A 24,648-nucleotide genomic window follows, 5' to 3' on the forward strand; every position below is an offset into this window, starting at 1 on the left:
TGAACGTTGTCACAAGATGGGCGACCCGGCGTGTCCGAATGCGCCGTTGTTTTGTGTTGCTGAGGGCGCCTGTTTTTTGACAAACCGCTCTGTCGTTGCCATTCCACAGTCATAAGGTCTAAAACGTGTGTGTGTTGGGACAGGGCTTTTATTGTCGTAAGAAAATGACATATCACACACACACACAAACTGAGGCCCCTCAGGAACATGTTGTGTTAGACGCGTTTAAATATAGAACTCAAAACATTCAATAGGTTCAATCTGATTGGCCGTCATTGGTCACATGAGTTAAAATTTAAAAAAAGAGGCGGCATTGGAAGGCAAGTAAGCTTTAGTATAAATAAGACATTTACTCTGTTTTATTTGACTCTTTCTTTTCCTTTTGGTTCTTTTTAGGGAAGTTTTACTGTAAGCAGCACTTCACCTTCAGACTGGCTGGACAGACTCAGAGAAAGCGACCGGCTCCGACTGCGGCCCAGATGCCCGTTCAGGTCTCATCACGTCTACCTTCACTTTTATAAAATGGCTTTTATTATACATACTGGCTGATCCCTTACGAAAATTAAAAATGTTTTTTGTGGTACAAGTTTAGTAATCATGTTTTTTTTGGTGCATCGATTACTGTGGGCAAAACCATGATTTTACTACAGTTACCATCGTTTACTATGGTTTTTACAACGAGATGGTTTTCAAAACCATGTTTATTTTGTGTTGACCATTGTTTTACTACACTAACCATGTTTTTTTATCTTAACTGGAGTAAAACCATGCTCAATTTTCGTAAGGGATTGTTGTGTTTATTGAATCTTTCTTCAGTCACTTATCAGTTGTTGAGTTTTGCTGTTTGTGTGTTTTGGATAGAAAGTGGAACAGGACCGCCAACCAAAACTGATTGTTTAGTTTAGGTGGATAAGTGGTTTTTGTTGTTGTTGTTTTTGCTTTGTTTTATTAAGTGTCATGTTTTTGTAATTCATTTTCATTTCCTCCCACTCATTTTATTATTTTTTTCCTTTAGATGTAAATATTCATTATTTCTATTTTTAGTTATAAGTATTTTGCGCAGTCTATAGAGCGGACTTATAAAGATATTTATTTGAAATTGTGGGGTAATTTTTGGCCAATGGGAATAACCAGTTATAAATCATACTAAATGATGTTTAATTAAAAACGTAAAAAATGCAGAAAGATTTGTGTGATGGTTATGTGTAGAGGTAGGGGATATAATACGCAGTATAAATATTTCTCTATTCCCTTAAAACATAATCAAACCTTCAATGGAGTGTTGTGTTTTAAGAGCAAATGTAAAACATGTGTTTCTCTGTGTCTTCAGTCAGCCCCTGCACCATCTTCAGCTTCCCCGTCTCTGTCCTCACCAGGGTCAGTGGGCACGGCGTCTCCTCCAGACCGCTGGTCCGGTACCCGCTCAGACATGGCATCGAGTCTGGCCAAGCGATTGTGTGGCACGCCGGAGCGCATTGAGCTGGAGAACTACAAACCCTGCCTGCAAAAAGAGAACCACACGCTGCAGGAGGTTCCTGAGGAGACGCTGGCACAGCACAACCTCAGCGCCAGCCTGCAGGACAAGAACTCTGAGGAGCCGTCGAGGTAGCAAACGCTCTCTTCTTCTGTTCATGTGTTTGATGTCATCTCCAGTAAATGTCTCGCTGTTTGCTCTTCAGTAGCTCAGAGTCGGAGCTGGAGGAGGAGGAGCTTGTCTGGAAGCAGGAGACAAACACCAGGACTAATGGAGGGGGTGTGTTAGACTCGGGGGAGGGACTAAAGAAAAAAGAGGGAGGTCAGATAATACAGGAGGACGAGGAAGAAGAGGAGGACGTTTCAGAGGAAGAAGAGGAGGTGGAGGAGAAGGAGGGAGGTTCTAGTGATGGTGAGCGTTTGTTTACTTTTGACATCTTTCCTTTTGTTATTTAAAGGTTTCACTTCAACTGACTTTGACAATATAACTTGTTTATTTCAGAAAAATCATCTTGTAGATTTTTAAGATGAGGTATTTGTAATGGACAGTTTTTCTTAATACACAATACCTGTGTTGTATTGGTCTGGTTTGTGATGTGTATGTTTGTTGGTGCATTGTTAGTTTTTGTTTATCCAATTTCAAGCATGTGATTATGTTGTGGGTTGTTTACATCTGTGTGTATAGAGGGTGAGTACTGCCCTTGGGAGAGGGAGCGGCTCTCAGGGGTGTGGCTTGAGGAAGAGGAGGCGGGGTTTGTTGAAGGTAGAACCTCCCCTGATGACCACTGACAGCCTTCTTTAGTTTTGTTGAGTTATTTGTAACTCGTTTGATCTTGTTTGCAGGTTTTGTTTATTTGCAGCCTATGCATGATTACTAGCATGTATAGTTTGCAATGCATTAGCATTTCGTTTTTGCTTGATTTACATTATGAAGAAAATGTTACATGTTAAGTGTAATCTATAGAATATGTCCATGTTTGCTGTTTACTGCTATTTAAAGCATAAAGAAATGAGCCCTTGTTTTTGTTTCACTGTACATTTTAATATAAAAAGCAACATTAAACTAAAGGTACAGTACACAAAAACATACAGCTCATTGACTGCTTTATATTTAACTAAGTAAAATATGAACTTTCAGAAAAAAGTGCAGTTCCTGGAAAACTTTAAAAAGCTATTCTCAGATTCTCTTAACTCTTTCCCTGCCAGCCTTTTAAAAAAAAAAAGTTGCCAACGTCAGCGGTTTTTACATTTTCTGTAATTAATTTATGGACAGAGTCTCTGCTTCTTCTATCTTCATTTATTCTTTTTTATCAACCCTTAAATGTGAGTAGGTATCTTCAAAAATGCATCACTTTGATTAAACAGCAGAGATAATAAAAATGTTTGGTCAAACACTCGGAACAATCATTAAAAACAGATCAAATATATACGTTCAAAGTTCAGAGATTCTGTACTTTTTCCAAAGGTGTGTAACAGCGCCACCTGCTGTATAACAGTACAAACACCGATTGCCGCAATAACTTGTCTTTGGCGGGGTACCGTTTTTTTTTTAAATGACGAGATAACTCGTCAATGGGGGGAAAGAGTTAATAGGACTAGTTGTTATAATCCGAAATTTCTTAATAAAATCTTCACCGTTTATTCCATTTTTTTTCTCCATCATATCTGTTTTCAGCTGTTTTAAGTCCTGCTTGATTCAGATTTTCCTCCGCTTGGTTCAAATTTAGCTTTAGCTTATTGCTCCTCTATTGAAGCTCTTTAGGTTCACATCTTCTTTGTTTGTTCCCAGAGACCTGCAGTGATGAACAGGATTTAGTCCAATGTGACCAACATGAACAGGAAGAGTCCACTCCACTCCACCAATCACCTGCAGAGTCTCCGCCCAACCGTCAACAAACTAAAGCTCCTGATACCGACTCAGGCCCCGCACACATTTGCACATCCAAATCCGAAACGGCCCTTGAGAACCAGTCCGTCAACACATCTGAGATCATACAGGAGTTCTGGCTGAAAAGTGCTGAGATCCGGAAGACTTTAGGCTTGACTCCTGTGTCCAGAGACCTTACGACTGCTTCATGCACCCAAAACTCCACCAGTAAAGAAAGCTTTTACACCTCCGTCACATTCATACCGTCCTGCAATACCTCTGCCATCCAAATGCCAAAAAGCATCGAGTCTCCGGATGGCGAGGTAGATGTCACCTTACAAGAGGCTTTAGGTCGCTGCTCTGTAAGACACAGGCTCAGCATCACTGTGGAGGGTTGTGTGACCGCCGAAAACCTGAATCCAGACCCTGATTCCATCTCTTTTACTTCTGGAGAGATTCTCAGACTTTCAAATCCAAATGCAGGCCTTCTGACCCCTCCCTACAGCCCCGTTGCCAAGCAGTGCCACATCCAGCGGCATTCTGAACCGCTGTTGAAGCGAGAGGTTCTGGTCTGCTCATCTTCATCAGTCACAACTCTCGACACCACTGTTCCACAACAGGAACCAAAACTCAACCAAGCTCAAAGTCTTCCATCAGATGAAATAGAGATCCTGTGTGCTGAAGACCACCGTCCCGTATTGCCAGCCGGGCTGCCGGACAGACGTGGTAACGTGGCGGACCCAATGCATGATGGGACAGACAAGCGTGGACTGGGACACAGCAGGACGCTTCCAGACCGTGTGGTCGTTCCGCTGCTGGCAGGCGGGTCAGAGGTGAGGCTGCACGGGTCAGATATGAAGCTGTGGGGGGCGGACGCGGGTGTAGAGGAAAAGCAGAAAAAGCGCAGTTCCCTGTTTTCACCACGGAAAAGCAGGAAGAGTCTGAATGCAGCGGAGACGCGGCGGGAGCCGGGCAAGCAGAAGTCTCTCTGGAAAACTGTTTTTTCGGTGTATAAGAAGGATAAGAAGAGAAAGGACGAGACGATGCCGGCCGACACTGCAGCTGTTAACACAGAGAGCAAGAGGAAAGTACCGAGCAGAACCACAGGTGAGATCCTGTACATTGATGGATGGACCGTCATGTAAATAAAACGACTGCATAGATGAGTAAACTGTAAACAGAGTGGTGATGTCGAGGATGTTTTTATGTTCATCCACATTTCAGATTTGTGCTTCAGGAAGAATCCAAGTTTCTCAGAGGACACAGATTTGTCGTGCACTGGTGTTTTAGAGAGATGTCCACTCAGATCTCAGGTGCAGTAAAACACCTCTCTTCTGTCATCCTCATGTCATTTCTTTCATCTTTTCAGTTTGAGCATTTCCTTGTTCGCTTATAATTAAAAAATATATATATCAATTGACTTCAGATTCATTTCTAATATAGACAATTTTTCATTTTTGCAAGGAAGCTTTATTGTGTTTTACATACAGATGGTAGTGACAGAAGTAGAAAAAACTATTTAGAATAATATTTAATCATTTAATATTATTATTATTTTTTAGAATATGTACATTAAACTTCAACTGAAAATGATTGTCTTATCAGTCCATTATATAGATAGTTCTATTAAGCAAGTGTGTGTTTCCATTGTTGTGTAAAATGAAGTTCAGGATTACAGATTTAAAAGTTTATAATTACTATTAAAAGAGAAAGATAACTGACTGCGTATCACAATTCATTATAAGACAATTTATCATCGCAGTATAAAATGAGTTAGATTAGTTATGATTTACTATGTACAAAGTTATTTATATTAAAGTCATCTTAACATTTCTAAATGATTTGAAGTTTAAGTTCAATTAAACATTACTGGAAGTTTTGACCAGTTTTAGTTGCAGCATGTTTTAGTAATGAAATTCATTTATTTTAAACTAAAGAAAAGTTTTTTCTCATGTTTCGATCGCTGTATATCTTTTTAATAATGACTTGTGACATGCGTTCGGTGTTGAAGGAGTGAATACAGCAATTAAAACCTATTATATTCATAACTCGGTCCTTTAGAGCTGCTCTGTGTATCTGGGTTGACAGATGGAGGTTCAAGCTGTTTATTTATTCATCAAGTTTTTGTTGTTGTTGTTTTTTGAGGTCATTTGTATTTTTCTTGCTTTTGCTCTCAGCCGAGTCAGGAGCTCTCTGATATCATATCAGACATTCAGAAAGAGACAATAGATGAGGAGGTACCAAACCGGACATCCAAAGGGGTCTTTGTCCTTGATTTGATATAGAATTATATCGACTTCTAGAGTTTTCTGTATTGTTTGTGCTGTATGTGGTAGTTAGAGTACAGTTTTCTTTGAAAGTAGTTTAATGCATTATCTGCCCTCTTTCTCTATAAGTCTCTTTATGTGCCTCACGCGTTGGCGTTCAAGAGAGCGTACGCCGTTAAGGTAGCATCTTTTATTTTTCATTTGATAAGCCCCTCCCACATTTCCTTTCCTCGGTGCATCCAACGGCTCAGACTCTTATTACCCAATAGAAACGCAGCGATGAACCAGAGCGGCCAATCAAGGCTCCCATCCATTCCTCGTGTTCTACAGAAGTGGTGGGTGTGTGGGTGGTGTTCCCCGACCCCTCCAGTATAAGTGTGTGTACCACGCTCTTTCAGAAAACACAAACTGAGGAGGAACTCAACGCCAAACTGACCCGCCGGGTTCAGAGAGCGGCGCGGAGACAAGCCAAGCAGGAGGAGCTGCGGAGACTCCACAGAGCGCAGGTGAGCATTACTGTGTGCGTACCATGTTTCAAACCATGTATCTTTGTATACTGATGTGCAAACGTCTGTAATACCCTCAAATATTCTCAACATCCTTTATTTAAAGTTGCAGGATTTACAATAACGGAAATCTATTGTACAGTAGAGTATGAAGATTCTGCAAATCTCATCTATTAAAGCACACAAGATGCTTTTTTAAAAGGTTGTGTATTTGGTGTCGTCTCAGATGATCCAGCGTCAGTTGGAGCAGGTGGAGGTGAAGCAAAGGCAGCTGGAAGAGAGGGGCGTGGCCGTAGAGAAAGCCTTGAGGGGGGAAGCAGGTACCTGTCAATCACCTGTCACTTTCTCATCAAAATTTAGGAGCCTCGGGACTTAAAGTTTACCCAAAAATGACTATTCTGTCATCATTTCTGCACCCTCACGTCATTTAAAATATGCATCTGACTCTTCTGAGGGATACAAACGATAAGAAATGTCTTGCTTAAGGGTGAGTTATGAGTAATTATGAGTAAATTATGGAATTTTCTTTATATATAAAGAAAACTGTATACTGATGTAGAACGGTTATTTATACGGTGTTATTTTCAGCTATTCGTTTTAAGTATAGGTGTTTTTCTTATACATGTGCGTTATCATAACATATATTTATTCTAAATATCATTTCTATTTTTTCTTTCACATTTTGTTGTATAACCTTCACTGTTTATACTTGTGTACAAAGGCCTGGATTTGTATTTAAAAACATATTTACATGATCTTTAAAAGGAAAGTTTTTCCCATGATGACATCCCTAAATCCAGGGGTAAACTTTAGATATTTCCTACTTTCCTACATCACAAACGCTTAATTTCTCCCGCTCATCTTTGGCAGGTATTAGAAAGGACATTCACATTCTAGATTTTATTGGACAAAAAATATAAGACGTCAATATTTAGTGTTTGTCCCTTGGGCCTCACATTCATGGTCAAGAGCCTCATGATCTTCCCTTCCTTACAATATAGACTTCTGGGGAGATTCTACTAGCTCAGAGCTCTTGGACATACATCTGGGTGGTATGTACGACACGTTCGACGGGTCCCTGATGCTAATGCTACTAACACAAGCCTAACACAGGCTCTTAATGTGTTAACACCATAAAAGTGTTTGTTGTAGTTCATTATGTTACCCTGAATGAGACTCATAGACTAGTTTTCTACACCAGGACAGGCCAGAGGTCATTTTCACTTGGAAAGACATGGATGGGACACATTTCTCTGCTCAAGTCCAGGCCACATTCAGTCCATTCACACAATCAAAACAAAACCTGCTCTGTCTTCTCCAGCTTATGAGCGTCTTAACTCCCTCCGCTTTTCCTTCTTCCCCGTCTCTCCCTGCTCCTCCTGTGGTGTTAGACGAGCCCTTTCTGGGTTCTCCTCGTAAAAGACCCGTCTATCTGTGTCCGTGCTGTTCTTCAGAAGGTAACCGCCTCAGCTTCCTGTCTCACCTACAGCAGAGTCTCATGATAAAACATTTCTAACGTTTACAAATTCCCTCTTCTGTCTTCTCTTCGCGCATCACCGTACACAGCCAAAGCTAAAGGGACAGAACACGATCACTCCGTGTATGTCTGTACGGTCTTTTTTCTTTACGTGGTGCAGGAACCTCCGCTGCACCAGCTACGTATGTTATTTCTTGTGCTGGATCTGCATGGGCACGTCATTCATCTGCATGGATGTTGCCAGAGATACAAAATGATCTCCTGGCCTGTTTCTAGATGTCTTATTAAAATACCCAGTGTTTGTGTGCCGCTTGCATGACTTATATAGTTGACATTTTTTTCATTTATGAAATTGAAAGAAGCTGTCATTTAATGCAACGAGTGCATGTAATCTATGTTGTTTTAGTATGTGTGTTGGAACCCGTGACTTTTTGTTGCTTGCACACTGCTCCGGTTGAGTTAGACATAAAGTTGCATGTAAACGCATCTATCTCTTTAAATAATTGTTCTCGGTATCATTCAGGGATGGGGAAGAAGGATGACCCCAGCCTAATGCATCAGTGGCTTAAGCTGGTTCAGGAGAAGAACGCTCTTGTGCGCTATGAATCTGAGCTCATGATATTGTGAGTGGTATTTTTGTGTGTGTTTTCCTTTTCCGTGTTGTTTTAATACACAAAAAATATTTGTTTGCCTACCTTGTAATGTGTAGTGGTGTTGGATTGCTCTGAGCTCATCTGTGGGGTCTGTTTGCAGTGCACGTGAGCTGGAGCTGGAGGACAGACAGAGTCGTCTGCAGCAGGACCTCAGGGAGCGCATGGCAGTGGACGGTCAGAACACACACTGAAAATGAGTTGATAGTCGTTTATAGTTTCATACATGCATCATGAAACATAGATGTCTGTACATGTACTCAGGGTTCCAAACGTTTTCCATTTCGAAATTCCATACTTATCCAGACTCAAACATACAAACTTCCCTGAAGATTTTAAGACCAAATCGAATTGCTCACATTTATATTCTTATAATATTTTGCCAAATAATCAGTGGACTGTTATAGCTGTACCTCATACAAAATAATTAAAACTAAACCCAGACATGTTCAATGCACAACATTTTATTGTAATTAAGTGCAATGTTATTAATATGTCAAATGAAATAGCTGTAAACCTTTAACCCACAGCAACAGAAGGATTGGTGAAATATAATTCATTAATGAACATGAAGAGAACTATAGTCCATTCATTTGGCTTCTTCCAAAATGATGACGACGTTTAATCTGGGCCGTACGCAGCATTATAGATATACAGAGGTCCAAAAACTGAGTTTGTCCCAAACTAAAAAGATTTTCTTTAGCTACAAATGTGCATTTTAGAACAATTGGAGTGGAAATAAGATAACAAAAGCTAAACCATGTCTGTCTTATGTTTATCAGTGAAGGGGTAACCACGGTCAATTGACATTTTTACACAAATATTACCAGATTGAATTACAATCTAGCGCTGATCTTTTGGCAGTGCTCGAAACATGCTCCAAACTTCATAAAAATGAATGTATTATCAGAAATTCTTAATTTTATATTTCAGAAAACCGAATAGCTCAATAGTTTGGAAACTCATAATTTTCTCAATCAATTTTCATCTTTTTATACTAATCAAGACCTGGAAAACAATCAAAGAAAAATCCATACTTTTCCAAAACGCGTAGGAACCCTGTGTACTGTAAAAACATATATATACCATTTTTTTAATAATCAATATGACATGTTATCTTTAAGTTCATTAAAGATCATTTATCATTCAATTAATGTGTCAGCATTGGGACCCAAAACTACCATTTGGCAGAGGTGTTTTAAGGCACAGTAAAATTGACCCAAAATAGCGGCGGTTGTTGTTTTTGAACAAGTTTTCTCACACGTACAGTATTGTACAGCACATTTTTATTTTTGTCTGTCAGTAATAAAGAAAAAATCCCATAGTAACAAAACATCTCTCACATTGACATTGTGATGACCCCAGGAATATTCACACCTGTGTTATTACCCTTATGTTTATTTGTAACATTTTCACACATTTAATTCCTCTTTCTCTCTGTCTCAGATCATCTTAAAGGAGAGCAGGAGCTGGCCGAGGAGAGCCGTATCTTGAGCGAGATGCTGGACGTGGTGGAGCAGCGGGATGCCCTGGTGGCTTTGCTGGAAGAGCAGAGAGTTCGAGAGAGAGAGGAGGACAGCGATCTGGAAGCTGCGATGCTGTCCAAGGGCTTCAGTCTGCACTGGGACTGAATCTTACATGCATCTGCATGATAAAGGAAGGGCTACGCCGTGTCAAAAATACGCAGCTGCTGTTTTCATTGGTCCGAAACTGACAGTTCATGTGCACTCTGGGCCGTTTGTGACACGGTACTTACATGCTTTGCTGTCTTAATGATATATTCCAGAACTCTCACTTATATAAGGTGCAGAATAAAGCTCTTTGGAGATAAGTGAAGAAGTCTTGCTGCCAAAAAATGCAACGCCACTATGCAAACGAACATCGTTCTTTATTTGGTTTTTGTTTTCATCTGTTGACAGAATGTGGAAGCATATACAACCATATTGACAATGTACAGTCATTTCAATTCAGACTTATGCATGTGAAATTAAACAAAACATATGGCCTGTCCGAAAGTATTATTGCTGAAACTGTTTTTATTGTTTACCATGCAAACTAACTCTACACACAGTTGACCATTAATACAAAGACAATGGCTGTATTGACTAAAATGTGTTTTTAAATTAATTAGAATATCACGAAGTTTGCTTTACACCATGCATTTCATGCTGTAACACTTGCAATAAACTTTATATTTAAGCAAAATGTGTTGTTCAGTTTTATGAATGCTGTTTAAGCAAAAGGGCATTGAATAAGTGACGTATATGTCATGGGTCCCAGGAAACGCACATACTGATAAAAAGTGTAGATTAAATGCACTGTACATTGCTTCGGATAAAAGCATCTGGCAAATGTGTAGATCTTATGTAAATCCACATTCACACGAATAAAACAAATCGTTATAAATGTATTGCAGGTCCACGCGCGCCCTCTGCAGGACACTATTTGTAATGGCGCAATGAATTTCCAGCAGTGACCGTAGAAGGGTTAAGTCACGCCTCTCCATCTCTCCATCTCGGTTTCCGTTCGTGGGAAAAGTTTTCGATCGTTCCCAAACTTTATCCCCTTAATCACAATGGAAGCAAAATTCCCGTTAGCGAAAGTTTACATGCGTTTTTGATCCGCCACTCAGTGTTAAGGAGCGCACGAGCGCACGAAAGTGAAGACGAGAAGAAAGCATTGCTGTGATCGGAAGTGATAAACATCAGTAACATTGTTAATAAGGTGAGTAACTAAAAAGTAAGAAAAATTCTGTATGTGTTATTAAACATTTATGCCTGTTTGCGATATCATGTTTTCTTAACCTCCATCATTGTTGATACATTTCTGCTGCGTGTGTTACGCGGGTCTGCTTTGTTTATATCTTTTGTGTTTGTTTTTACTGTGTTTTAATAAATACGTGACTTACATGCGGTGTCGCACACATGTCCAGCTCGACGTGCCTCGTGAGTTCCCGGTTGTTGTTGGTGATGATGATGAGTGGAAAAATCTCGGCTGCGCACAAATATCAGAACGGAAACTACTTGACGTGGAAATATAGACGAGTCACGTGTCCGTCGCTTTAGCCTTCATGAAAACGGCCTAATGGAAGAAGTGTATTTGTGTTTAAAGCCTTCAGGTTCATGAAACTAGACTACTTTGGCATCGAATTAACCTTCTGTTATACTGATCAGAGAGCGTGTGGTGTACGAGCTCTGACTCTGATATAAAGTTGCGCAGGAATGTGCAGGATTGGCGCATCTCTATTAGACACACAGCTGTTGCGCATCTCTGACACTAATGAGGGGAGGTGATGGACTCAAAACAACCATAGAGATTATAAATACAACATTAAACTCTTCACAGTTTTTATGTAAAGATTTTGAAGTTCGAGAAATGTAACGTCATAAAACGTGTCTCAAATATTGTGACTGTTTTTCTGTGATACTGATTTGTAAATGAAACATGCACTTTTTATAAATGCTGTGTTTTACGATCATATTTATCATATTCTTTAAAATTAGTAAATGTATAGCAAATAGTATATAACTTATAAAAATATGTTAGTTTTCAACAATGGCAGAAATTAATAAAATACTAATTAGAAACATTTTCAGTTATGAAATTACAGTGAACAAGAGACTTTTCACACAGTTTGCAAAATCTGAAAAAATAAATTAATAAAATGCCTTATATTGCCCACTTTCAATAGATCTTAACTTATATTTAAATTCCTTTGTTAACATATATATTATCAAAATAGTTCACCCAAATATTACGAACAGATGAATAATGTTTTATTAAAAGTTTAAACATGAACTGCTAAATAAGCTCAAAATATGAAGACTTCTCTGTCACAACTGTATCATTTCACTTCAGAATGTTTACCACGAGTATAACAACATCATATACAATTATATTATAGATATAAAATATATGCACCTAAATATAGGAAGTTATATACATTTAGGATATCATTCAAAGTAAATGTAAATTTTTGGGTGATCTGTCCCTTTAAATGTCTTCCTGTAGTTACTCATGGTGCGTTTCAAACGGGATATATGGCCATCCGAAGGGCGTTTAAATGGACATATAAACAAATAAAGAGTAAAAGACGTTGTTTATATTGCTCCTTTTGCCAAGTGAATTTTAAACGGACACATTAAGTGCTATAATTGCATTTTCCCCTCTAGAGTTTACACATCAAGAGCTTTATTCTTGAAGGTCGTAGGGCATAGGGATGGTCAAGCTCTATCCCAGCTTGGCAATAGAGACGCAGTATAATTATAATGCGACTAGAGGGCAGTGCATCCCAAAATCACTTGGAACGAGGTCACGATAATAATGCGAACCGGTCTTCATAAAACTAGAGAATAAAGAGAGAGAGAGAGAAAGGGGTAAAGTGTAAAGAGAGAGCACAGTAAAGCATAATAAAGCACTAATGATACGATTAAGCAGTGAGACACGGCTCTGAGACACCTCATCCCCTCAGGCTGTCATGCACAGAAAATCTCTTTGGTTGGGCCTAGTGAGCTGAAAACTCTTATCAAAGGACATGATGACAATAATTAAACCTTTTATGTAGCTTTTCCACTTTTCATATAGACTTAAATAATATATGTGCATTAACTCTGCTTCTTTAGACAGGTCAGATAAAAGCAAACCTGCACCTCTCGTGTTAAATCCCCTTTTCAGTTTTACATCTGGTCATTTGGCAGACGCTTTATGATCCAATGAGTTCAGGGAGCAATAGAGTTTTTTGACAGTAAAACGAAAGATTTTCTGCAGGCAAGATGTGTTTAATATTTACGTCTGAGGAAGTCGATGTTAAAAATGCTATTACTAATGTAAAAGAGAGCGCTTGCATTAATATTGAAGCAGCTGAGTGTCTGCCTCTGTTCTGTGGCTGCGTCATGCCATACACTGTCATGCGTCTTCAATCTGACGTGACTCAATGTAATCTTACATGCGTGCTCTCCAGCAGTCCTGATATCAGTGTTGACAGCGTTTTCAACGATATAAAAGCTCATTATTAATGGAACTGATGCAAAGTTTAAGACTTTCGTGTGTGTGTGTGTGGATAGGTGTTCAAACTTGTAAAAGCGTTTTTTTTCAGTCTGCACACATCTGTGAGGTTCATTGGAGAGAAAGAGAGCAATGCATTATGGGATACAGGTGTCCCTTCATTAACTGCATGGCTGTGTTGGTATAGTATTGTAAAGCTTGTACACTAAAGAGCAGTATCGGAGTCGCTTTGAAATAGTATTTTAATCATGTTGTGATTTAGGGCACACTAATCGGTCACGATACACACTTTGCACTTAAATGTGTTATTTTCAAATGTCTGCATAAACAAACTTTTTAAATGGACACAAATACATTTGATTTCTGACCAACATTCATAGAACATATATGTCAGGGAAAAATAAGGCCTTAAAATTATACTCTTTCCAAAAATGTTTTGTCACAGTCCATATATTAGGCTAAAACATCAAACATTACATAAATTATTGTTTCTTTTTGTGTAAACACAGCTCATACCTTAGAAACGGTATCACAGAAAATGTTAGTGGTTTTGAAACCTCAGTATACCTTGGAACGGTTATTGGGCCCCTGCCTAGTTCACACTATTTATTAATTTATGGTTTGAATGCAGAGACAGTGGAGTCGATATAAGAGGGAGAACCACACTGTGTACTTCAGCATACTTGAGCAGTTTATAACTACTTTTAAAACCCCTTACATAACTGCTTTTATATTATGTCATGTAACGTCTGTATCAGTTTCTTCATCAAAATTTCTCTCAGCTTGCTTCGGGGATGTAAATCCCATTTCTAAGCAGGCGTTTAAAGTGTGAGTTAACCAGAATTCCCCGGATGGGGTTGATTTACATATAGGGCAGACTGATGGGGAATACATCTGTCGTGTGAGGGCACGCACAAGCCTGTGTGTCCGGCTGTACAGAACCGCCTGCTTAAGAGCGCTGTCACGCACGATAAGGAACGCTCTCATTATAAAGACTGAGAAAGTGGGAGAATATCTCTGTGTGTGTGTGTGGGAGCAGATCGGCAGACAGATGTTCATTATAGTGTTGTACCACGCGACAAATTTGGTTGGTGCATCTATTGTTTTCTGATAGGTTTAGAGACACCACTCGGAGGAAATTTTGATACATTAAAATGGATTATTTTTATTCTCGATATGATTCTGAATGAATCCACATTTTAATGCAGAATAATGAACTATATCCAGGTGAACATCCTAAAAGTTTTGCAGTCTCTCGCTCTCTTCTGTTCTTGAATTTCTGTCTTTCGTCAATGTATAATAAATGACGTCTGTTTCTGTCTCTTAGCCGAGGCTGGGTGCCTTAAGTTGCTGTGAGCCAATATTCAGCACTTTCTCCGGCTGTTCTGTCTCCTCTGACATCCAGATAAAAGGCGGTTTAAACACACCGTGTAAAATATTACAATACTATCTATATTCTATATGTTGGTCAATATGGCAATAGAAACTCCGCTGTCACTTGTTCGTCCGAGGCGGTATGTTTTTCCAAACAAAAAATAAATAAAGTTTTGTCAGGTTTTAGTAAGATATTCAGGTAAAGTTTCAGTCCATCTATGAGGTCAGTGACCTGAAGTCTTTTCAGTGTTGGAGAGAAGACAGATGGTCTGTAGCGTTCAGTGAGGCTGCCTTCTGAAAAACTCATGAAGAGTCTGTTTCTCAGAGTACACAGTTGTGCATCTGGACCGTCCACGATTCTCTCCGTTGGCTTTTTTCGCGAGTGTATCCGATACTTCAGCAAATTATAAAAGACATAGCGCGCAGCATTAATCTAAATGTGTGGGCAAAGATATGAAATATTTCAACAAAATTGCTTTCACACTTGAAGTTTGGTTCGAATTGGGCGCGGTTCACATAAAAAATTGCTAATGTAAAAGCTGTTAAGCGAACCCGGTGCGCATCTCACTACCCAGCCTGAGACTACCTGAAGAAGGTGCTCTGAGTTGGGTTGCTCTGGAACTGTGGCGGGTTTGCATGAATATGAAAGCAACACGGATCCGGGTGCGCACTTGATAAGGAAGTAAAGTGACTATCGCGATTGTGAAGTATTTCCTTCAATAAATTAACTGTTTCCTCAATATAGTCTGTTTGCAAGCAGCAGAAAGCCGTCTGCATGCAACGCGCATACAGTTAACCCAAATGTAATTACCTCTGCGCCAAATGAATAAAAACACAATATATTGATCATTGTTCTGTTTTCTGTCATACGCTGTGCACATTTCTTAAGATGTAAGACAAACGCAAACACACCAGGGTTCAACAGAATCAAGTTGAGTCTGAAGCCAAACTAACGCTGCGGGGGCGCCGGGAACAATCGCACTCAAGTTCAAACCGCAGCAAACGAGCCCAGTGTGAAAACACCCTTAAATGTTTTCTTAGTAAGTTGCTTATAAGAAGCATGGTAGGTGAATATTTGCATGGTGCTGGCTATGCCGAGGTCATGGGTTTGATTCTTAAGGAACACACTGACAAGTGCACACATTAAATGCAATGTATAACGCTTTTCAGACAAATTTTCCACCAAGTGGACAAATATCCAAATTCAACTCTTAAAATCCCAACACATGGCTGTGAGAGATTAGTCAAATATAGATGTACTTTTGTTGGTTGGAGTTTTGGGACGGTTTTGTCCACCCATGGTTACAGCAAAACCAAACTCATCCGGTAATGAAAGGCTTAATGAGTTTCCTGTGATTATTTGATCTCACAAGGCCACCACAGGCAGAGAGACGCAGAGTCAGCAGCACACACACACAAGTGCGTTACACAAGATTACAGTGCACAATGCTATTTAATTAAAAGTGGAAAGAGTACCAGAGGGAAAGATAAATTAAAGCAAAAAATAATCAACTGAGCACAAAGTCACAGAGATGGGGAGACTCACACTCATATGAACATACAACCACACTTCAAACACACATACATAAATTATAAAAAAATAAGAAAGAAGTCATTCTTTTCACACAGATTTTTGTGTTGCCGCCTGAAGTCGGACCTTGAGTTTGAGACTTTTATCTTGTGCATCTTGAGTTTGCTTCAAGGCATTTATTTCATTAGTATGTTTCTTGGGAACGGAACAGTGACCTTGGCGATGGCAGTGCCGTGATCTTCCAGTCGAGCTGCAGGAGTGTAAGTCAATTTTAAAAACTCCTAAATGAAAAAATGAGGCTTCACCGCAACTCCTGTTAGAGGTCAGTAAACATGCTAGCCAGCGGTTAGTTCAGAATCACTCACACCGTGTTGACAAGTGATGTCTGATGGGATGTGACTGTGATAGATAGATATTTTAAGAGGCCCAGGAGAGTGCAGCCTAGTGGTGAAATGAATCGTTCTCCTAAAACTCCTTCAGTCATCATCTATTCGTCCTCATTTATCTCCAAACCTGTTTGATTATCTCTCTGCTATTGAAGGAATGTATTGCGACAAATGGTCCTGCTGCTTATATTCATACAATAAAAGTGATATGAACATGTTTTACAACTGCATTCATTCAGTTTTTTATCATTGTATTCAGCAAACGTCCATTGTTGTGCGTTTAAAGCATATTTTATTTCTAAATGTGATTATGTTTGTTTTATGCAAAGTGCACTTAACCCAGCAAGTATCATTTGCTGTTTACACTTGACAACATAAAAAATGACCTGGAAACATGGATTGCATAACAATCTCACAGCAGTTCTGAGTCTCAGCTGGTGACGGTAAACACACAGACATACTCAGTCACAGGGACAACACAAACTCCTGCTCGACATGTTCAGAGGTTTGTTTTACTCAGTTTATCGGCTTGGTTCCCCCGCTTGGCTTTGAAGGGTGCGAGGAAACGCATCAACTGACTCGCAAACGGATTGACCTGAATGCTGTAGGAGGAGCGAGTGAAAGAGATGCTGTGAGGATGCAGAGAAGTGAGAAAGAAGAAAGGAACGGACCGCTATATGGAGTTAGAGAGAGAGAGAGAGAGAGAGAGAGAGAGGGGATGAATCCGCTCGACAGATGCCAATGATGAAGAGATGGAGCGCGTAAAGTTGAAAGCACACGCTTCGAGTTCGTGTGTTCATGCGTGACCGATATAACGGAACGGGCAGAATACAAATCGGAGGCGCAAGCTGTGGCTCGGTGAAGCGGAATTACGCATCACACACCCCTGCGAGGAAAACGCATGAGGAGCTCGATCTCTTGCAAATGCGTTTTGGGGGCACTTGGAGACATCTGTAAGTTCCGGAGTTTGTGCAAGTGCTTGTATTCGTGGGTAGTGTTGAAACAATTTACGCAGAACTTTACCCTTCCGCACCAGATGCTATTTTCGGAGACGCGCGCCACCGGACCTTTCGTATCCAGTTGCGCGTAAAAACATGCGCGCTTTATCTGACGATGCGGAGGAGTGAGAGCCACGACTCCGAGGTCCTGCGGAGTCCCTCATTGGACAGCGCGGAGTCAGAGTTCACCCGGGCGGCACGACGGGGTCATCGTCTTGCCGTGGGGGCTTTCTACGGCTCTCGGGGCTCGAAAGTCAAAGATAAGGCAGCGCGCACAGACGGAGCGGTGGTCGCGGTCCCGCCGGGGGTGAAGCCCCAGGACAAGCGCGTGTCTGCCGGGGGGAAGTACGTTGTGTTTTATCTGGACTTGTCTTTTATCTTTCTTCTAGAGTTTGAGAAGTTGAAGATGGCGCGTGGATGCCTGTGTTGTGTCAAATACATGATGTTCCTCTTCAACCTGCTGTTCTGGGTGAGTATCAGTGCACTGCCTGAACCGAGTGACATACACTTTAGTGTCATTTCTTGAACGTCAAAATATTTTTTTAATCCCCTATTAAAATGAATGATGGTTTTGCTACAACAACCATATAGTTTATGGTTTTATTTGTAGTAAAACTGATTATATAAATATGTTGTAATCAATTTGCCAAACATGGTTACTACACTCTATAATAAAACAACTGATGCAAATAAAACAAAAAATGGAAAACACAAGCTCTCTACTTTTCAGCATCCCCAAAAACACTGTGGATGAGGATGGATCTGTTTGGTCGAATAATGGAAGAAATGCTTGTCTCACAGTTTCTTGTTGACTATCATCTTGGTGTACATGTTACACAACTAAAGATGCAAAATTGCAACTCCTAAATGGAAACTATTTCATACTATTATATACTAGAGTCTTTAGTCACTAGCAAAGGGCTCAGGATCTGGGGTTCCATTGACCAATCAGCATTGTTCCGACCATTTTTCTGCAGTTCCAGAGCAGTCACGACATTAAGAGTTGAATTGATTGGCTCAAATGTTCAGTGGTTCTATGAGCAATGTGTTTGAGAATTGCTTTTGGCATTGCTTTCCTCAGATATTGTGTGTGTGTGTTTGCGTTTGCTCCATTGAGAGACGTTGGGGAATTTGTTTCATCATTAGGTATTAAATGCTCACAGATCAAAGGCGGTAATACATATTCATCTAAACTGAAGCCGTCAAAGTAATCACTCTCTCTTTCTTCCCTCTCTCTACCTCTCTCTCTCTCTCTTTAGTTTTCTGGTTTGTCTGTCATGTGTGTGTGTGTAACAGGAAGACTGTGTTACAGTTCTGAGATTGAAGCGATAGCTGGTTTGATCTGTTTGTCCCTGTGTGTGTGTGTGTGTGTGTGTTGTTGTTTGTTTCTGTTTAATGACGGATGTAGCGAATCACAAGCAGGAAACTTCAGGAAGAAGCTCCCCACTCATGAGAACACTCCCACACACCCCACTGGTGTAGCGTTAGGAAGGGAATGCTCGGTAATGTGAAAATTACAGAAAGATTACAAAAGCCTGAAGACAGATTTGATGCTTTAAACGCTAGGACGGAGAAAGAAGAAATGCGAGGGAGATAGTAAGATAAAAGTGAAGCGGCTTAAAAAGTGAGACAGAACACTTCAGACAGAATTACCTTGAGACGGATCGTAAGACTTTTTGGTGCTTCGGTTGGTTGCAATTCAGTTTGAGAGTGATTTATTTCATTGAAGAGAAGTGACTTTTCTTGTGATTTATAAAGGGATTCAGCTCTTTTCATCTCAATTCCCTTTGAATCAAAATGATGAACAAACCCTTCCTGCTTATGTGTCCATCTGTGTATATATCACATGTGATGTGGTCTTTGTTATGATTTATTTACTTCTAATAAATGATTGAGGGGTTATCGGGTATGTTGGTGTGAGACGTGTCCGTGTGATGACGGCTGATATATATTTCATGTGTTCGACATTAGTGAGCCTGATGGCTCTCAGCTGGATGTTTAAAACATGAGTCAGAAGTTTAAGGCCAGATTGATTATCCTCAAGGTCAAACACGCTCATTTGTGTGAGAGGTCAGCACATTACAGATCTTATTAACATAAACTGCTAAACAAGCCATTCTTCTTATACCTGATCCTTCTTTATCAGCGTTACTTTAAACAAAAGGGAAACTATCCTCCTCCCCTCACCTCTTCTGCGTTTCTCACACCTTGTTTGTGTTCATCACGGGCTACATCAGACCAAACAGCTTTTAGAGAATGAGCTCTTTCTCTCCTGTGCAGTCTGTACGGCAGTCCACTTCAAACGCATCTCTCCTGTCAACGGATTAAGAACAAACCCATTATAAAAGCTTTTCCAAAGGCACAGAGTACATTGAATTCAATTTGTTTTGTGCACGTGTTTCTGCATTCCGGCGCACGCACCATGAATACAAAAATTTGGGTTAAAAGCTGTTTATCATGAGTGGTAAAGAACATTGTGTCCTACCTTAGCGCCCACAGCGTCTGTCTGTTTCTGTGGACAGAATAACCTCAGATTGGATCTCTAGTTTCATTTTTTTGCCTACGTTTACACACCAATTATTTTCTCTTCCAGTTATTGTTTACTGCGTCATCTTTTTTAATTTCACGGTCCTTTAAATACTTTCATCGTCTTTAACTTACTTTCGGGACTCCTGCTGTGTATCTCTGGCTCTCTCGCAGCCTGTTTATCTCTTTATTTTGGTTTCTATATCGTTTGCGAGCATAAGGATTCTGTCTCGTTTCACATTCCTCGTGGCCTCAGAGTGCATGCTGGGTATTTTTATGAGGAAACCGAATGACACGGCTTTTCACCTTCAATTACACTCAAAGAGGAGCACGAGGAGAGCCGGACCACTAGACTGTAGGGCACATCACATGATGACGCACACACACAATGTGGTCGAGGGGTAGAAGAGAGAATGTAGGACATCTTACTCTGTTATATTTGATGTTTAATAATCTTAAAAACACTTTCATTTAATGCATTTTCATGCATTTCTAAATGTATTTTAACATTTAACAAATAGTTTAATTTTAGATAAAAAATTCCTCGAAATGTTATTTATTTATTGCTTTAGTTTTTAAATACAAAGAAACCAAAGTTGTGAATCTCACTGCTGTGACAATTCTTTTGCCGTACCTTCAGCATGTGATGGAACACTCAAGAGATGCAGATAATCCAATACTTTTTAATAATATCCACGTTGTCGACGACACAGAGAACATTACAACACCATACATATACAATACCATTCAAACAACTAAACTATGGAGAGAACTTAAATAGAAAATATAAGGAGGTGTAGTCAGGTGACGGGGATGAACTAATAATGTCCAGATGATGCGGATCAGGTGTGACGAGTGAAAAGGATTCTGGGTACTGTAGTCGGGTGGTGAATGAGGGCAGACAGTCTCTTTCTATTCCTTTCTTTTACACGTTAATTATTCATCTATAAATGCTGCTCGGATGTATTTTAATATTTAATGTAATGTTTTGAAAACTTTATTTTGAAGTGAAAAAAAGACTTTGATTTCAGCAAGATTCAAATCTTTCTCCCCAAAATACACACACAGCTTGTGCAGCAAATTCAACATTTTCTGGTTTTGTGTCTGGAGCCAGTCCAGGTGTGTTTAAGAGGTGTCTGTCATCTGGTGTCTGGCCCGTAGCGGACTGGATTGCTTTTACATTTCGGTTGGCTGAGCATGAAATTACAAGAGTTTTTACCCATAAGATGTGTGGACGAGCGTACCATCTAATCTGTTACACACACACAAAATACAGCTATACACACTTTAATCCCCAACACCTGCCATTTTTGTGGTTGTATTAGCATTTATATAACTCTCACAGCAGAAGAAGCTGACACAGGTATCATCTTGTTGGCTAGGCTCACACAAACTCACTTTCCTCAGACCTTCAAAAGTCAAACTTGCACGCTATTTTACCTGAAGTGAACTTGAGTTCATGAAGATTTGCTACAGCAGTCAACGTATATGTGAGGGAAACGGAGGGTACGAGTACAGCAAATTGAATAAAAGATAAGTGTCTTAAAGGGATAGTTCACCCCAAAACTCAAATTTGCTGTTTATTTACTCACCCCCAGGTCATCCGAGATGAAGGTGACATTTTTTCTTGAGCTGAACCATAAAGAAGATTGTTTGGTAAATCCACAGCCCTCTAGGAGTCTATGGGGTCCACCTGTCTAAGAGTTCCTAAAGCACATAATTCCAAAAAAGGAACCGTCGCTCAACACTCCCTTTCTGCAGGTGGCGCTAAACGCACCAGACGCTGGCATGCCATCTGCCACCAAATTCTACAAGAAGATCGCCATCTGAACGTGTGCAGAGGCTGCACAGTATGACTAATATTATTAAAAATGACGTTCAGTTTTATGAAAATATCGAACGATTTGCTTCGCAAGACGTCAACATGTCGCCAGGAGGCACTCTTTTGGAATGATCCGCTTTAGGAACTCTTAGACAGGTGGACCCCATAGACTCACATTATATGAAGCAGAGAGGGCTGTGGACTCAAGAAAAAATGTCACCTACATCTCCGATGGCCTGGTGGTGAGTTTTTGGGTGAACTATGCCTTTTAGGTTCTAGGTCACCTAATAAATCACATTAAAATTTAGTCATTTAGAAGACGCTTATATATTTAGTTAAGAAATTTGGATGATATTTAGTAAATTTCCTACCGCAAATTTTTCAAGAACGTTATTTTTGTAAACGCATGCAGCAAAATCTCGAAACAAAATGTCCAGAAACACGCCTACAAACTCTGCTCGCTGCGGCCTGCTTTTTGGGAACTCAAGTTTAACTAATTCTTGGCCAAATATTGTCCAATCCCAACATTGGAAAAATGATTTAATTAGATCATGTACAAATCTCAATTTCAAACAATTGACCCTCATAACTGGTTTTGTGGTCCAGGGTCACACATGTTGCTAATGACTAATGTCTGTAGTATTCACGTTTCCTGCACAGTGGCTGATTTCAAAGAGCTTCCAGCTTGACTTGAAAATCCAAAAAAAACTCTGTTGTATCGACCTGTTATCCGTGTTTGATTCTTAATCGATGTTGTGTGTTTCTCACCCCTCAGTTGTCGGGCTGTGGGTTGTTGGGTGTGGGTATCTGGCTGTCCGTCTCTCAGGGCAGCTTCGCAACGTTCTCTCCCTCGTTCCCCTCCCTCTCCGCCGCCAATCTGGTCATTACCCTGGGCTCTGTTGTCATGGTTACGGGCTTCCTGGGTTGCCTCGGTGCCATCAAAGAGAACAAGTGCTTGTTGCTGAGCGTAAGTCCACTTAGAGTGTTAGTTCAATGCATAATGTATCTGACTACAAAACTTTACATTTGGACGTTTTCAATCCCTCACTTTCTTTTTTCTCTTCCAGTTTTTTATCGTTCTGTTGATCATCCTGCTGGCAGAGTTGATTCTGCTCATACTTTTCTTCGTGTACACAGATAAGGTATGAAGGGTGCACACACACATCTGAACCTCACACTGTGCACACTCTCATTAACTACAGACACATCCTGAAGAAGAAGAAAAACAACAACAGCAGCCCACACCTGCTCTGCTTACACTTCCAGTGTTTCTCATGTTCACACAGCATCTGCTCACATTATGTTCTGTATGTCACTCCTTATTCTGCTCTGGGTCTTGTTTTACATTCTGCTCTGTATCGCGCTTCACATTCTGTTTTTGAATTAATTGAAATGTAAAGTGACCTCATTTTGTTGTCAAGGAAATACAAAAATTAAGTAAATAATAATACCTCTAACAAAGCAATAGTGATGCTTTGTTCTTTATTCATGACACCTTTAATATCTTGGGTCACTTTCCTTGTCAAGTAAATGCATTGTGCTTTAAGATATTTTTGTATCTGTACTGCAAAACATAACAGAAAATATTTTTTTATCACTCCTCATCTTGTTCTGCTCCGTCTCTCACTCCACATTATGCTCGGTTCCCAATGTTGCCCTTAAATCAAACTCTTTTACAGGTGAGTGAGAATGCTAAACAGGATCTTAAAGACGGCCTGAGGCTCTACAACACGGATAACAACATCGGCCTCCGCAACGCCTGGAACATTATACAGGCCGAGGTATGTGTTTGCGTGATATACAGCCATCAGTGACGGTAATAATCACAGGTCACGGTTAGTTCAGGTAGCTGATTTAAAACAGAGACAAATGGGCCATTTCTGGTCGCAGCTGCCTGGCCGCCGAATTACAGGGGGGAAATGAATCAGAAGCCCTCCAGCATTGATTTTACCCTGGATAGAAACAATAAGCTAGCGTCTGCAAAATTTGGCTCGTGGAAGAATCTAAATGAGAATATTTTCTCTCGCCCGCTCGCTTTCTTTCTCTCTCAGTGGCAATGTTGTGGCGTCACTGGGCACGCGGACTGGCACGATGCCCTACAGGAGAAAACAGTGCCAGACAGATGCTGCCAGGAACACTACAGAGAGTGCGGTCGCAACGCCACCAACGTCTTTTGGTCACAGGTAAGCTGCTGATACGATATAAAACCAACTTCTAAATATTACAATTAGGGCTGTCAAACGATTGAATCGCATCCAGAAGAAAAGTTTGCGTTTACTTAATATGCGTCCGTGTATTGTGCATATTATTTTGTATTTATAAATACAAAAACACACACATAGATGTATATAGTGTATATTTAATACAAATTTGAGATTTGTTATTTATTTTTACTTAATATGTCATATAAAAGTATATTCATTTTTATATTTTTCTTAAATATATGCATATATGTGTACACAGACATATATGACGTAAACACAAACTTTTATTCTGGATGTGATTAATGGCGATTAATCGTTTGACTGCCCTAATTACAATGAATTAAATGTGCTTTATATTTGGCCTTTTTTTATTAATCTTCCTTAAAATGGTGCTAGCAGGCCAGTTTCTCATGCACATCAATGCATTACGACTTCTGTTTCTGTGAATCTTCACCACATGTCTTATTTCTGACTGTAAGGGTTGCTATGAGAAGGTTGAGGAATGGCTGAACGACAACAAACATTTGCTGGGAACCATCGCAATGTGTGTGCTGGTCTTACAG

The 24,648-nt window shown here is 40.0% G+C and overlaps 1 protein-coding gene and 1 long non-coding RNA gene across 9 annotated transcripts in view; one reads left to right on the plus strand and one right to left on the minus strand.

Moving 5' to 3' along the window:
- LOC130421393 (uncharacterized) overlaps positions 1 to 11,630 on the minus strand; it is a 55,364-nt gene extending 43,734 nt beyond the window's left edge. For both annotated transcript variants that reach the window (XR_008906801.1, XR_008906800.1), the window contains exons 1-2: positions 11,149 to 11,630; positions 8,286 to 8,430 (exon numbers count right to left, since the gene is read on the minus strand). This is a non-coding gene — a long non-coding RNA (uncharacterized LOC130421393). The remainder of the gene's footprint in view (positions 1 to 8,285; positions 8,431 to 11,148) is intronic.
- mical3b (microtubule associated monooxygenase, calponin and LIM domain containing 3b) overlaps positions 1 to 22,789 on the plus strand; it is a 33,387-nt gene extending 10,598 nt beyond the window's left edge. For 2 of the 7 annotated variants that reach the window (XM_056749204.1, XM_056749208.1), the window contains 14 exons: positions 397 to 491; positions 1,331 to 1,605; positions 1,680 to 1,885; positions 2,159 to 2,236; positions 3,263 to 4,447; positions 4,565 to 4,653; positions 6,006 to 6,113; positions 6,340 to 6,433; positions 7,505 to 7,570; positions 7,680 to 7,772; positions 8,114 to 8,213; positions 8,344 to 8,417; positions 9,687 to 10,964; positions 22,657 to 22,789. In XM_056749204.1, the coding sequence (XP_056605182.1) occupies positions 397 to 491; positions 1,331 to 1,605; positions 1,680 to 1,885; positions 2,159 to 2,236; positions 3,263 to 4,447; positions 4,565 to 4,653; positions 6,006 to 6,113; positions 6,340 to 6,433; positions 7,505 to 7,570; positions 7,680 to 7,772; positions 8,114 to 8,213; positions 8,344 to 8,417; positions 9,687 to 9,871 (2,648 nt within the window). In that variant the 3' untranslated portion in view covers positions 9,872 to 10,964; positions 22,657 to 22,789. Of the gene's footprint in view, positions 1 to 396; positions 492 to 1,330; positions 1,606 to 1,679; positions 1,886 to 2,158; positions 2,237 to 3,262; positions 4,448 to 4,564; positions 4,654 to 6,005; positions 6,114 to 6,339; positions 6,434 to 7,114; positions 7,166 to 7,504; positions 7,571 to 7,679; positions 7,773 to 8,113; positions 8,214 to 8,343; positions 8,418 to 9,686; positions 10,965 to 22,656 lie in introns of all 7 variants that reach the window. The other 5 variants (XM_056749207.1, XM_056749210.1, XM_056749205.1 and 2 more) reach the window with 4 other exon arrangements.
- The last annotated feature ends 1,859 nt before the right edge of the window (positions 22,790 to 24,648 follow it).

The sequence above is a fragment of the Triplophysa dalaica genome, chromosome 5 (assembly GCF_015846415.1).
Source record: "Triplophysa dalaica isolate WHDGS20190420 chromosome 5, ASM1584641v1, whole genome shotgun sequence".
Lineage (NCBI taxonomy): Eukaryota > Metazoa > Chordata > Actinopteri > Cypriniformes > Nemacheilidae > Triplophysa > Triplophysa dalaica.